Raw genomic sequence first — 12,761 nt, forward strand, 5'->3', positions numbered from 1 at the left:
CCATTTGCATGCTACCAGGTCCCACACCTTCCAATACACCCAAGTAATCACTATCACCTTTCCTGTATTTTGATATGTACCCAGAGATACCATTCCCATACTGTGTGGGCCATCCCTTCAGTATGTTTGTTGAGTTTTAGTCCATGACTTTTGGCTTTGTCTGTTGTAGTAGTCCTTCAGGGCAGGAGAGAATGTGTGGAGTGTTGGATTGTTTTATGCTGAAGCCAGCGCTAGTTCCATCACTGCTATGCATGTCTGGTTCTATCATCAAAATTCCATTCTTCATTAGGCTGGGTAATGCTGTTACAATACCCTTGATATGGCATCCAACAACAGTTGGAAGTGATGACCTACAGTGTTTTATAGCAGACAACATAATACAGTTCAGATCATTTGCTGTTCTCACCCAGAATCAAATGCCCTGGAGGTATCCATAAGACTTCCCCATCCCTCTGTGTTACCCACCAAGTGCACCCAGTTCCTTGAGCAAATGCAATCCTGTGGATGATTGCTGGGTCTCCTGTTCAGGTTCTTTACCTTTTTAATTCTATGGCAAAACCAGTTTACAGTAGGATTTGAACTACTTTTCCCTCTCTCAGCAACTTCTGTTATTGTATTGCCTCACACAACATTGCCATCAATGTACTAAGAGCTTTGCTTTGTTTCAGTACTGTTAATATCAGTCCATGGCTAATAGTAGGTCTGTGTTTCCACCCCTGGAATTCCAGGTGTGCTGGATGCACCTGCACTCTATTACCAGTGGCTTGAGAAAACTGCACTAGCAGTATCAATTGTGGCATACTGCTTGTCTGCCTCTGACTACAGTTTGTATTGAAGTTCCAGCAAGTCTGGCACTGCTGGACTCAGAGATGGCATGGCTTTGGCCAGGCCATGACAGTGTTAGTCTGCACTGGCCATATGGGACTGTTAGAGGGTGAGTGATTCCTGCTGATCACTTCTTGGCTCTCCATATGGCAGATCAACTTATGGATGGTGTCAGGGTGTCTTGGTTGGTGGGATTCCATGTCCAGTGCACCGTTGTGATGGCAGCTGTTGTTCTTTGACCGCACCAGAAGTGTCCTCCAGGAGATGGAGTGAGGTAGATAGCTGTTTCATTTCTACTGTCTCCAAGGCAGCTATAGCAAAAGCCCAGCAGTACCTTTTGAGTCCTTGGCAGCACACCCTTGTGAGGCAGTCTAAGCAAAGGATGTTGTAGAGTCTCAGTGCCAGGCACAATGGAGTGCCTTTGCCACTCATTCCCTGTCAGGCTCACTTTCACCTCCAATAGAGTTAGCTGTTGGGATTGCCCTGCCACTCCAGAAGCAGAGATGGCGCCTGCCCCTGTGCAGCAGTGTTTGCTGGAGCCTTTGACTCCTGTGGCTCTGCTGTGCAAGGTCGTCCAATCCACACAGTCCACTAAACCCAGCTGTTTGTTTCCTCCACCTGGCTGGAGACAGGCCCCTCCAGTCCTGGCTGTAGTATTCAGTTCTGGGCCCCTCAGTTTGGAAAGGACAGTGAGACGCTTGAGCGTGTCCAGAGGAGGGCAGCAAGGCTGGTGAGGGGCTTGGAGCACAAACCCTGTGAGGAACAACTGAGGGAGCTGGGGTTGTTTAGCCTGGAGAAAAGGAGACTCAGAGGTGACCTTATCACTCTCTACAACTTCTTGAAGGGAGGTTGTAGTCAGGTGGGCATTGGTCTCTTTCACCAGGCAGCAACTCAGAATGAAAGGACACAGCCTTAAGCTGCACCAAAGGAAATATAGATTGGATATTAGGAAAAAGATTTTTACGGAAAGGGTGATCATGCACTGGAATGGTCTGCCTGGGAAGGTGGTAGAGTCACCATCCCAGGATGTGTTTAAAATAAGACTGGATGCAGCACTCGGTGTTAGGGGCTGGGGTAGACTCGATTAGCTTAAAGGTCTCTTCCAACCTAGTGTTTGGTGTGATTCTGTGTGTTCACTATTTATTCACTTCTTGTAAATGTGAATCAGACTCCCTTGAAGATGAGGAGTAAGAGTAGCCCCTCTGCTCTGTCTGGGGAGCTGCCCACTAGAGACAGGAGCAGCAATGTCCTGCAATAACCCTCTCTTGTGGTTTTCCTTGCTATTTCCCCACTCATGCCTTTAGGGTCAAGGTAGATTTTTCCATTCCACTTCCTCATGTCCTCTCTGTGGTCACACAGGGTGGCCTGTGCTGTTTATGCTTCCTTCTAATAGTTGGGACACTGGTCCATACAGGTGGGGAATGCATAAGCCTTCCTTGTCCACAGCCAGGGTACAGGCTGTAGTGAGGAAGAGGCATTTTGTTTGTATTATGGGAGTTGGCTAATTTGTCCACCATTTGTCCCTCTCAATCTTTCCGGGTCATTACTGCCAATGAGTTGGTGTATGACAGTGGTGCGTTCCATTCCACCACATGGGTCGTGTACACTTGTCTTCATCTGGGTCTTTGGATAACTGCTTGTTGTTATCATCCACATCATCATAAATCCACATCATCATACATCTCCTCCAGTGTGGCTAATTGCCTCAGATACTGGATGCCCAAGTGCTGTTTTAATTGGCCTAGAGGAGAAAGGGAAGATTAAGGGAGGCAGATATCGGTCTCCCTCATGGATTTGGTCTCTGGGAAGAGGTAAAAGTTGTAATTATTAGTAGTTTCCTATAGATGGCTCCCAAAGTATGGAGATGTGGGCAGTGCTGAGTACAAAGACCAGATCAGTTTCATGAGCGGCAATTCTGTCATATTATGAGACCGTGTTACAGAGTGCAACAACATAACCTTAGCCCTGTTCCCATGGGTGACAAACAGCTCAGGGGGCAATATATACAAATTAAGTATTTTATAATTCAACATTACAAACAAGGACACCACACCAACTTGGGGAACAAATACATCACCACTGTGACAGTGATTAATATAATGAGTATATTAATATATAATATAATAAGAAATTTCTTCTGATACGTTCTAGTCAGATTTATCATTATCTCAACCTGTCGCGCCCTGTGTTGGGCACCAGAAATATCTGTCATGGTTTAACCCCATCCAGCAACTGTGTGCCACACAGCTGCTCACTCACTACCCTGACCCAGTCAGATGGAGGAGAGAATCAGAAGAATAAAAGTGAGAAAACTTATGGGTTCTGATAAAGACAGTTTAAAGGGATAGAAAAGGAAGAAAATCATAATAATGAAAGAATTAAAAAGAAATGAGGCACAATGCAGTTGCTTATCACTCGCTGACCAATGCCCAGCCAGTTCCCAAGTGGTAGGTAGCCCTGGCCAGCTTTCCTCCTAGTTTATATATTAAGCATGATGTCATATAGTGTGGAGTATTCCTTTGGCTGGTTTGGCTGTGTCCAGTTGTCCTGGCTGTGTCCCTCGCAACTTCTTGTGCCCCTCCCACCTCCTGGCAGAGTATGAGAGCTGTCAAATCCTTGACTTAGTATAGCTAACAGTACTTAGCAACAGCTAAAAGCCTCAGTGAGTTATCAACGTTACTCTCATAACTGTATCCAAACCACAACTATGAGCCAGCTACTAGGAAGACAATTAACTCTATCCCAGCTCAAGTCAGGACAGCTCTGGCCTTTATGACAGTCATTAAATAAATATTTCTGCCTGCTAAGTATAAATCTAAATTGAGAAGAGCATGCTTCTCACTTAAAGTAGCTGCCTATTTCCCCTTTATGATATAATACAAAATAATGAATATCTATACCTGAGCAAGAACTATTTGTAAGTTTTTAAGTAGATCTTTGGAGAAAATCTGCAGTTGGGGTTGTTTGTCTTTCAAATGCAAACACAAGCTTGTGCACAGCTAAATTTAAGGGACTTTCCTGTATGGCTGCTCTAATACCAAAGCGTCTTCGCTGCGTAGCTGGGGCAGAAAGGATATTGATCATGAATTTTTCTTACATGTCAGAGGACATGACTTTTGCCTTCATTCCTCTATACCTCAAAAGGATAGATGTTTTTGGTTTCCTGAGTCTGAATTGTTGCCTGTGTTGCCTGTATATGAGATAAGGACCTCAAGTAAGATTTCACTCTGGTAGAGGACATCAGAGAAAAATACAGGTTGGAACTTCAGAGAAGTAAGCCTTGGGTTGGATTTTTGCTCTGGAATGTCAGCTTTTGTTGGAGACTTGTTGCCCTGAACTCTCTTGGAAGTGACTCCACTATTGATCTAAGACTAGAGATGAACAATATGCCCTGGAGAGATAGTTGGAGTCTCTGCTTTGGTAGTGTATTGCTCAGATTCAACTTCTTCTTTGCCAGAGAGGGGCAAAGGCCAATAATTTCTTCCTATAAAGTAATTTTTCCTCTGCAAAGGCATTCCAAAAGCCTTTGAGCCTTGGTGATTATTGGTCCTGCCAGGCAGTAGATTTTTTTAAAAAATTGATTATTATTGCTTTCTTTTTTTTCCAACCTTTGGGTTGGAAAGACTACAAGGAGAAGAGAATTCTAGGATTTGGTCTGAGTAATACATGGTCTGTGAAGCATGGGCAAGAACTAAGGCTTTCTCCATTTTCAAGAAAATTTTGGGAATTGCAATAGACATGGTCTTCCTGATTTTGAAAGTTTCAACTAATAATTTTATGTGGGATAAATATTTTCACCACAAGGAAATTAATGTTTTCTCAAACTAATCTGTTATCCAATTAGATTTCTTTTCCAAAGACCTCATTTTTGTATGAAATTTAAAGACTGAAGGGTTCTGAATTTTTGAGTTTATGCTGATTATACTGGTTTGCAGGTGGGTGCTTCATCAGTTCTGCTGACTATGCTTTATCTTGAGACTGCATCTTTCTCCACAAAGGATGTTTAGGGCTGCTTAATGCCTTAACTCTCTCAAGAAATGTGGAGATGGTTTGACTAAGAGGAAGTACAGTGAAGTATTAGTTAAGTACAGTGGAAGTAGTGGAAGGGTGTACGTGCTTAAAATACGGTGTACGTGATAGGAGTGAGTGGTTGGTTAGCCCAAGGGCAGGCCTTAGCAGTAGATGGATCCTGGTAGGCTGGACCAGCGTTGTGATGTAACCACAGGAGGTATAATCCAGTACCTGGATGTTCTGGTTTGAAAGCAAAACCAGTGAGAGACTCCAAGTCAAATATAATTTATTAGGAAAAGGGAAAAGAAAACCAAAATACACGCAATAGTACAAAAGAAAAAAACACTGAGTCAGAATACAACCTGACGCCCTGTTGGTCAGGGTGTTGATAGCAGTGCAGTTGGATTGGTGGCTGCAATCCTCCTGGCGTGGCACATGTGGTTCTGTTGGAGCAGTTATCCTGTAGAAAGGGTGTAGTCTTCCTCTGAAGATCCAGTGGAAAAGATACCTGTTCTTCTGGGAATCCAGTGGAAAGACTGACTGTTTTGCCCCAAATCCTAGGTTATATCCAGGTGGGGATACTTAGCTCCTCCCCCCTGGGCGGAGCATCTCACAATTGGCTGTTATGATTCTGTGAGTCATGTGGTGAGTCCATTCAACAGAAATGGCTCCTGGAGGGAGTTATCTTTGAGTCACGGGGAAAGGCGTTGATGGGCCCATGAACAGGAGATAAGGAAGATGGGCCCCTCCTGGTTTTCAGCAGCTCTTGAGGATGGGAATAGAATATATCTTAATATTGTAACCTAGGACACTGGAATAAAGTCGCCTTGTCCCTCTCTACAGCCTGTCTGATGACTTTTGGGGAATGAGCTTTGCCAAAGAGAGCCCAGGGGTGGGTCCTGATGGAGAACCAGGACAAATGTGTTGAACAGTTGAGAGCAGTGTGTCTGAAGGGGGGAAAAGTTGGCACCTGTCAGAAAAGGTGTATCAGCATTCTGGGAGAAGTGATGGTTTTCCTCTGTTAGGAGCTCGCAAGGCTGCATTGGGAATGCAGTGTGGGCTGCTCACCTCCAAGAAAGGCACAGACATGGAGAAGCATTCTGTTACTGAGGGGCCAGAGCCTGTGTTGTGTGAGGAGGGGGAGATAGGAGTTTATTCTGTGTGGAGGAGGAAAGGCCAAGCTGTCTTCCAGCAACTTCTCTGAAGTTCCAACCTCATGGGAGGGATAGAGAAGGTAATGCTGTGTTCCTCCTGGAGATGTGTGGTGAAAGCCTGTCAGGCAAAGGACACAAGTTGATTCCCAGACTTACTGATAGATAGTCAATCTCTCCATCCTTTATTTGCAATATTAAATGGGATATTTAGAATATTAAGATCATAATCATGAGTAGTGGGGTTTTCTTATTTTCCAGTTTGTTTTAAGTTGTAAAAAAGTGAACCTACTTATGAAGCAAGTAAAACTAAGGTGTGACACATGCCTTTGGTGGTTGTTTTTTTTTAAATTGTGTTTTGTTTTATAGATATAAAACACAACACAATACTGAGCTCACAGGCCTTTGCAATTACATAAGTTTTGATCTTCTTCCTCACTCAGTCACATTATGTCTTCCACATTTTTGATTTTAAGAATGCAATGACATAATACAATTAAAGGAATTTCATAGAAGGTGTGAAGTATTGGAGAGTATCTGGCATTTTGGCAGCATTTCAGTCCTGTGTGACAGTTTTACTGGTAAGAATGTTTTGTGTGCTTTTAAAATAGTTTTGTGTTGTGTGTAATTTGGAAATAAGTGATTGTGAGATACAATAATCCTTTCACAAGTCTCTCTGACTGATGTTAGTTGCACTATTAAACTATGTGGAACTTGTTCAGCTCTCAACTGAGAGCATTGGTTGCTGAGAACTCTGTTTTGTGGGGGTATGTCACATTGTCTTACTTACCCTCTGACACAGATTAATTTTGTTTGTTTTCAAAGCAAAATCAGATGTTTTGAGAGCGGGGGTTGTGCAAAGTTTTGACTACGTATTGCATTGATGGATACACTTTGTGTGTCCTTTGCATTGATTCAGTGTTAACAAAACTGCTGAGCAAGCTGTTGGGATCTTCAGCACTGCATGGAGATCATTGTAGCAGAGAGTTAGTGTGAAGTTTGGTTTGTCTGTGTGTGGTCTGCTATATATACTTCATATGTGTTTAGGTGAGGGGAATGGTGGGAGTAAGGATTAATTAATCTCTTCCTGGCCTGGCCACAAATTCTTAGCCTAGCATTAGGTTATCATGACTCTGTACATTCTGTAGGTAGGTACTGCTGTGTCAGAGATGAGTGATTGCTCAGGATCAGTCATGGCAGAATTCTTGTCAATTCTTTTTGGATGAAATTTGCTGTAATTTTCACATTTAAGGATTTTGTAGGGTGATGACTTTTAGAATGGTTTGAAGTTGCGATATGTGAGTTTCTGAGATCTGTGGATTAAAGAATGTATTCTCTACTGACTTTGTAAAGGGCAAGGTAATTTTTCAGGTCTGTGTAGGACACTTGAGTCTAGTACAGGAGAGGAAATCAGAAGTCTTTCAGAGCTTCCATGTAGATTATTCACATTTTACCTGTGAGCTTGCATTCTGGAGATAGTCTCCAAATACTGAAGAACTTCTAACTTCCTGTGGGTTGTTTACTTCCCTTAGCTCATATCTCTTGTAATTGAATGAAATTTGTAATTTATAAAGTTTATGAATTTAAGTTTATTGGAATAAATTCTGAACTTAAAATCCCATGTAAGCACACGAAAGTCTTTCAGGGATGGCTGAGAGTTGAGGTTGTTCAGCCTGGAGAAGCCTGGGGAGATCTTATAGAGGCCTTTAGGTACCTGAAGATAGCATACAGGAAGGCTGGAAGGGACTGTTGGCCAAGTGTAGTGATAGGACAAGGGAAATGGCTTCAAACTGCAAGAGGGTAGGTATGGATTTGAGATAAGAAAGACATTTTTTACTGTGAGAGTGAGACATTGGAAGATGTTGCCCAGAGAAGCTGTGGATGCCCCATCCCTGGAAGTGCTCAAGGCCAGGTTGGAGGGAGCTTTGTGCAGTCTGGTCTGGTGGAAGGTGTCCCTGCCCATGGCGAGAGGGGTTGGAAGAAGATGATCTTTAAAGTTTTTTCCAGTCCACACCATTCTATGATTCTATAGTAAATACTGAAATGTTGTTTTATGTTGTTAATTTGTTAAAAGATTGCTGTGAGAGGTTTTCTTGTATTTAAGTGGGAATTACTGCCTTGTTCCCCTACGGTCACTTTTGCCATGCCTTACGAGAATGCAGAGGTAGCATGGCACATGCCAAGCTAGCGAGACCAGTCCATTCTGATTTATGACCATGAATTGATTTTCTTCACACCACAGTAAAACTGGAAAGAAAGTAGTAGTGATATAGTTGTTGTTTTTCCATCATAAATTTGTCTCTGCAGAGGATGACAAAATCAGCAGGGCTGCACAGGTATGTGATCTACTCTGCCTTCGTATGGAGATTGTTTAATTATTTTGAAGTAACTCTTCAAAAAAGACAGCACCCCAACAAAAAATACTAAAAATGCGTACAGAGGTTTGTAAATTCACACTTCATTCATGTCATGTCTTGATTTTTTTTCTTCCAATATAGTTGTTGACTTTCGCATGCATGCATGCTTTATCACTTCTTTTATGAAGAAGAAACACAGGAAGCAGACAACAAACCTTATATGGAATGGCGGTTGTATAAATAATACTTCTTCTCTCTGTTTTCCAGGTTCAATATTGCATAAACATGGGTGCATTTTTGGATAAACCAAAAACTGAAAAACACAATGCTCATGGTGCAGGGAATGGCTTGCGTTACGGCCTCAGCAGTATGCAGGGATGGAGAGTGGAAATGGAAGATGCTCACACAGCTGTTGTGGGTATTCCCCATGGCTTAGAGGACTGGTCCTTTTTTGCTGTCTATGATGGTCACGCAGGATCTCGTGTTGCAAATTACTGCTCCACGCACTTATTAGAACACATCACTAACAATGAAGACTTTAGGGCGACAGAAAAACCTGGATCTGCTCTTGAACCTTCAGTGGAAAATGTCAAGAGTGGAATCAGAACTGGCTTTTTGAAAATTGATGAGTATATGCGCAATTTCGCAGACCTCAGAAATGGCATGGACAGAAGTGGCTCAACAGCAGTGGGAGTTATGATTTCACCTGAGCATGTATACTTTATCAACTGTGGTGATTCACGTGCTGTTCTCTATAGGAATGGACAAGTCTGTTTTTCAACACAGGATCACAAACCTTGCAACCCGAGGGAGAAAGAGAGAATCCAGAATGCGGGAGGCAGTGTAATGATTCAGCGTGTTAACGGTTCGTTGGCGGTTTCTCGAGCTCTGGGGGACTATGACTACAAATGTGTTGATGGTAAAGGCCCCACAGAACAACTTGTGTCTCCAGAGCCTGAGGTGTGTGAAATTTTAAGGGCAGAAGAAGATGAGTTTATCATCCTGGCTTGTGATGGCATCTGGGATGTAATGAGCAATGAAGAGCTCTGTGAATATGTAAAGTCTAGACTTGAAGTATCAGATGACCTGGAAACAGTGTGCAATTGGGTAGTGGACACTTGTTTACATAAGGTATGTAAGTATTTTCTCCAAACAGCTGTCTAAAATCATCTTCTGGTTAGATAAGGTACAGTGTTAACAGCTGTTCCTGGCCTACTGTTCCCCTTCTCCAACTTCTTTTCCTCAAAGTTCTGTTCCCATTTGACTGTATAGAAGAATATACAGCCTCATCATATATGCTTAGAAAGGTGATAGCAATTGCAAAAATAAAGGCTGTTTTTTCTCCCAGGTAACGCTTGCATATAGTTCCAGCTCTAAACATTGATTCTAAATACAAAATTTGTAAAATTAATCTATTCTGAGCAAGATACTTTGTGGGTTTTTTGATCGTTTGAAGATGGGTAGTGTTTGTATCCTTTGCATAAAACCAGTGTTGGCACCATCTCCTCTTCAAGGTGTAGCTTGTCTGTCACCTGTGCCCTCAGCTTGTTGCAGCTTAGATGGAGAAACACCACCTTTGCATCTGAGCTTGCTTCCACTCCTCAAATTTTGTTTGGGGCAAGTACTAGTGGTCTACATATGTTAAATAGGTACTCCATTTCCAACATTCCCTGAAAAGTGCAACTCCTGCTAGTACAAACAGAGTTCCTTTGTTAGGCCACAGACTAAACATGCAATTTTGAGGAATATGCTGAAATTCTCAATTGTAACTCTGAAGGCTAAGTTGTGTGTTTTTTCCAGAAATAGGGTTGTATTCTAGCATATAACATACAGTCTAGGATTGGTTTAAATTGGTTTAAATTGCTTTTCTGGCCAAGAACTCAAGCAACCTTGTTAAAGGATGGTCACTCTCAGATTCTTTCAGTAAAACTGAGTGCTGGCCACATGTTTATTTTCCAAAGTCAAATCCTGGATCTCTGTAACAACTAGGCTGTGGATTATACCACATAATACTAAGTGATAGGTGTCCTCATATGCTTGGTACAGAAGGGAATATAGGCTAACTCCTAAGCAGTATTTCTAAAGGAATGCATTCTAATGTCAAATTCTTAATTGTTTCAGGAGAAGAATTTGTTGTGATAGATAATTAGAACTATCCAGTAGCTTGGGTTAACACAGCAACAGTGCAGTGGCTGATAGCACTTAATATTCTACACAAAAAAAGTGAAGTTGAGATTTGATTTTCAAACCACCCAGTGGTTTAAATTATGATTCTACTGGATCCCCTTGTAAGAGACTTAGAATTGTGTTTTTAAATTTGGCTGTGAATTACAATTTTGAAAATGAAATTTGAGCAGGAGAATGGTATCAGTGTGCTGGTAAAGAACTGGCTTTAAATTAGTATCTAAAAAAGCCATTGGGTGATATTTCTGAGCATGTGATAGTCTCTAAGGTCAGCTTGGCCATACAAAACATTTATGTTTTATACTTGCTCCAAGGTGCTGTGTGACACAGGTGCATTCTAATAAAACAGACTTGTAATGCATGTAATGGCTTACATGAATACCCTGCAACTAAAAATTAGTTGCTTGAGCTGAGCTATTCTAATAGTATAGGGGACCATTCTGCATTTGATTTTGCAACAGGAGTTGTTTTACAATTTGGCTTAAGGTAACATTATTCAAGTATCTAATTTCTGACCTGTTTTATTGATACTATTTTTGAATGGCTGACACATAGATAAGTCCATTAATTATTTAGACTTGAATACTAAGAATATACAGTCAAAATCAGTCAAATTATTTCTAGTGAGAGGTGTGGTTGGGACACTGAGAGGTTCTTATTGATGAAAATACAGCATTTTTTCAGGGTGTTTTTTTCCAGGTTTGTCTGTAGCACTGTATTTGGAAAAAGTACAGATGTGATTAGAGTTGAAAGATGAAGAATAAGACTAAAGATACTAACTTCTCTTTCTTTTTTGTCACATAGGGGAGTCGTGATAACATGAGTATTGTATTAGTTTGTTTTTCAAATGCTCCTAAGGTCTCAGAGGAGGCAGTGAAAAAAGATGCTGAGTTGGATAAGTACTTGGAATCACGGGTTGAAGGTAAGAAATCTGCTTAGTTCACTACATAGTGAACAAATCTCAGTTTGATTGTGATAGTGAGCACATGTCATAACTATCTTGAGCATGAAAACAGAAACCATGAAAGACATTATGCCACTTTCATGTTAGGTTAAATTCAGACCTGATTATAACTTTGAACTTTTATATGTCAGGAAGAATCCTGGTATTCTGCAAACATTTTCTTAATTGGAGCCAGAAGTTTTTAGTGCTGTCTTTGTAAGTTAAAATACAACTACTGACCTTGCAGAGTGTTGTATCAGCTCAGTAAATTGTGATCTTGCTATTGTCCTGCTTATGAAATATTAAAAGGAATGTACTGTTTGTACTATTTCTTCCCTTTTTCTGTGCAAGTTTTTGACAGAAAGCAAAAGCTGTATTTGGTTTTTGTGTCAGTGCCCCAGTAATCCAAATACTTGGTGTAGCCACCCTAAATTTTCATATATATACATGATGGTCTTCAGGAATGAGTTATCTCTGAGCACACTGCTGTTGTGTGTGGTGTCTTTTCCTCTTGTTTAAATGGGATCTAAATTGAACTGGGTTGTATATTTGTAATTTCTCCTGAGATTAGAGAGCCCTAGTGGTCACTCCAAATGCTAACTCTAGGCCTGTTTCTTGGAATTTGGCTTACATCCCAGGTTTCCTAGATGACACTAGTTAAGATAAATACCTGTTATCTTCTGTGTCAGAGTAGAGTACATGAGCTGTTAATAGGCTCTGGGAGAGAGCCAGGAGCAGTTGCCTTCACTGGCAGCAGTCAGGTGTGCACAGTGGTTACAGGTTAGTGTTCCCAGCTTCTTGGTGCCTGCTCTCTGGTAGCAAATAGGTGAAAAATATATGGAACTGCAGTGGATTTTATTGCTTTTATATGTGAATGTTAAGATTAATAGAAAAGCTGTTAAATAACTTGTGATCAGAGTGTCTGGATTAACTAATCATTAACTGATTATTTTTAGCTCTGTTATCACATTTAACTAAATAATAGATATACAAAAAAAAAAAAATAGTTGAGAGTTTGTAGTCCAAACTGATGTGGGGTCATTTCAAATATAACTCAAAATGATTGTTTAGCTTAAGTGCTTCAGAGAAATTAATTGCTCCAAAGCTTGAACTTCTGTGAAATGACAGCATATTTGAGAAATTCTGACAAGGAGTGGAGAAAGGAAATGAAACAGACTTCAGAAGAACTTGAAATACCTATCTGATTTTTAACAAGTTTTTGCATTCATACATTCTATGAAATTGTAATTTTGATACAGTCTCCTTAATTAAAAAGAAAAAAAATTGTGG

At 41.0% G+C, this 12,761-nt stretch overlaps 1 protein-coding gene across 2 annotated transcripts in view; it reads left to right on the forward strand.

Annotated features, from left to right (window-relative positions):
* The window catches only part of PPM1B (protein phosphatase, Mg2+/Mn2+ dependent 1B), a 60,377-nt gene that overhangs the window by 30,220 nt on the left and 17,396 nt on the right, over window positions 1-12,761 (forward strand). For both annotated transcript variants that reach the window (XM_058020401.1, XM_058020400.1), the window contains exons 3-4: window positions 8,612-9,475; window positions 11,333-11,450. In XM_058020401.1, the coding sequence (XP_057876384.1) occupies window positions 8,630-9,475; window positions 11,333-11,450 (964 nt within the window). In that variant the 5' untranslated portion in view covers window positions 8,612-8,629. The remainder of the gene's footprint in view (window positions 1-8,611; window positions 9,476-11,332; window positions 11,451-12,761) is intronic.

Source organism: Melospiza georgiana, chromosome 3 (genome assembly GCF_028018845.1).
Source record: "Melospiza georgiana isolate bMelGeo1 chromosome 3, bMelGeo1.pri, whole genome shotgun sequence".
In the NCBI taxonomy this organism is placed as follows: domain Eukaryota; kingdom Metazoa; phylum Chordata; class Aves; order Passeriformes; family Passerellidae; genus Melospiza; species Melospiza georgiana.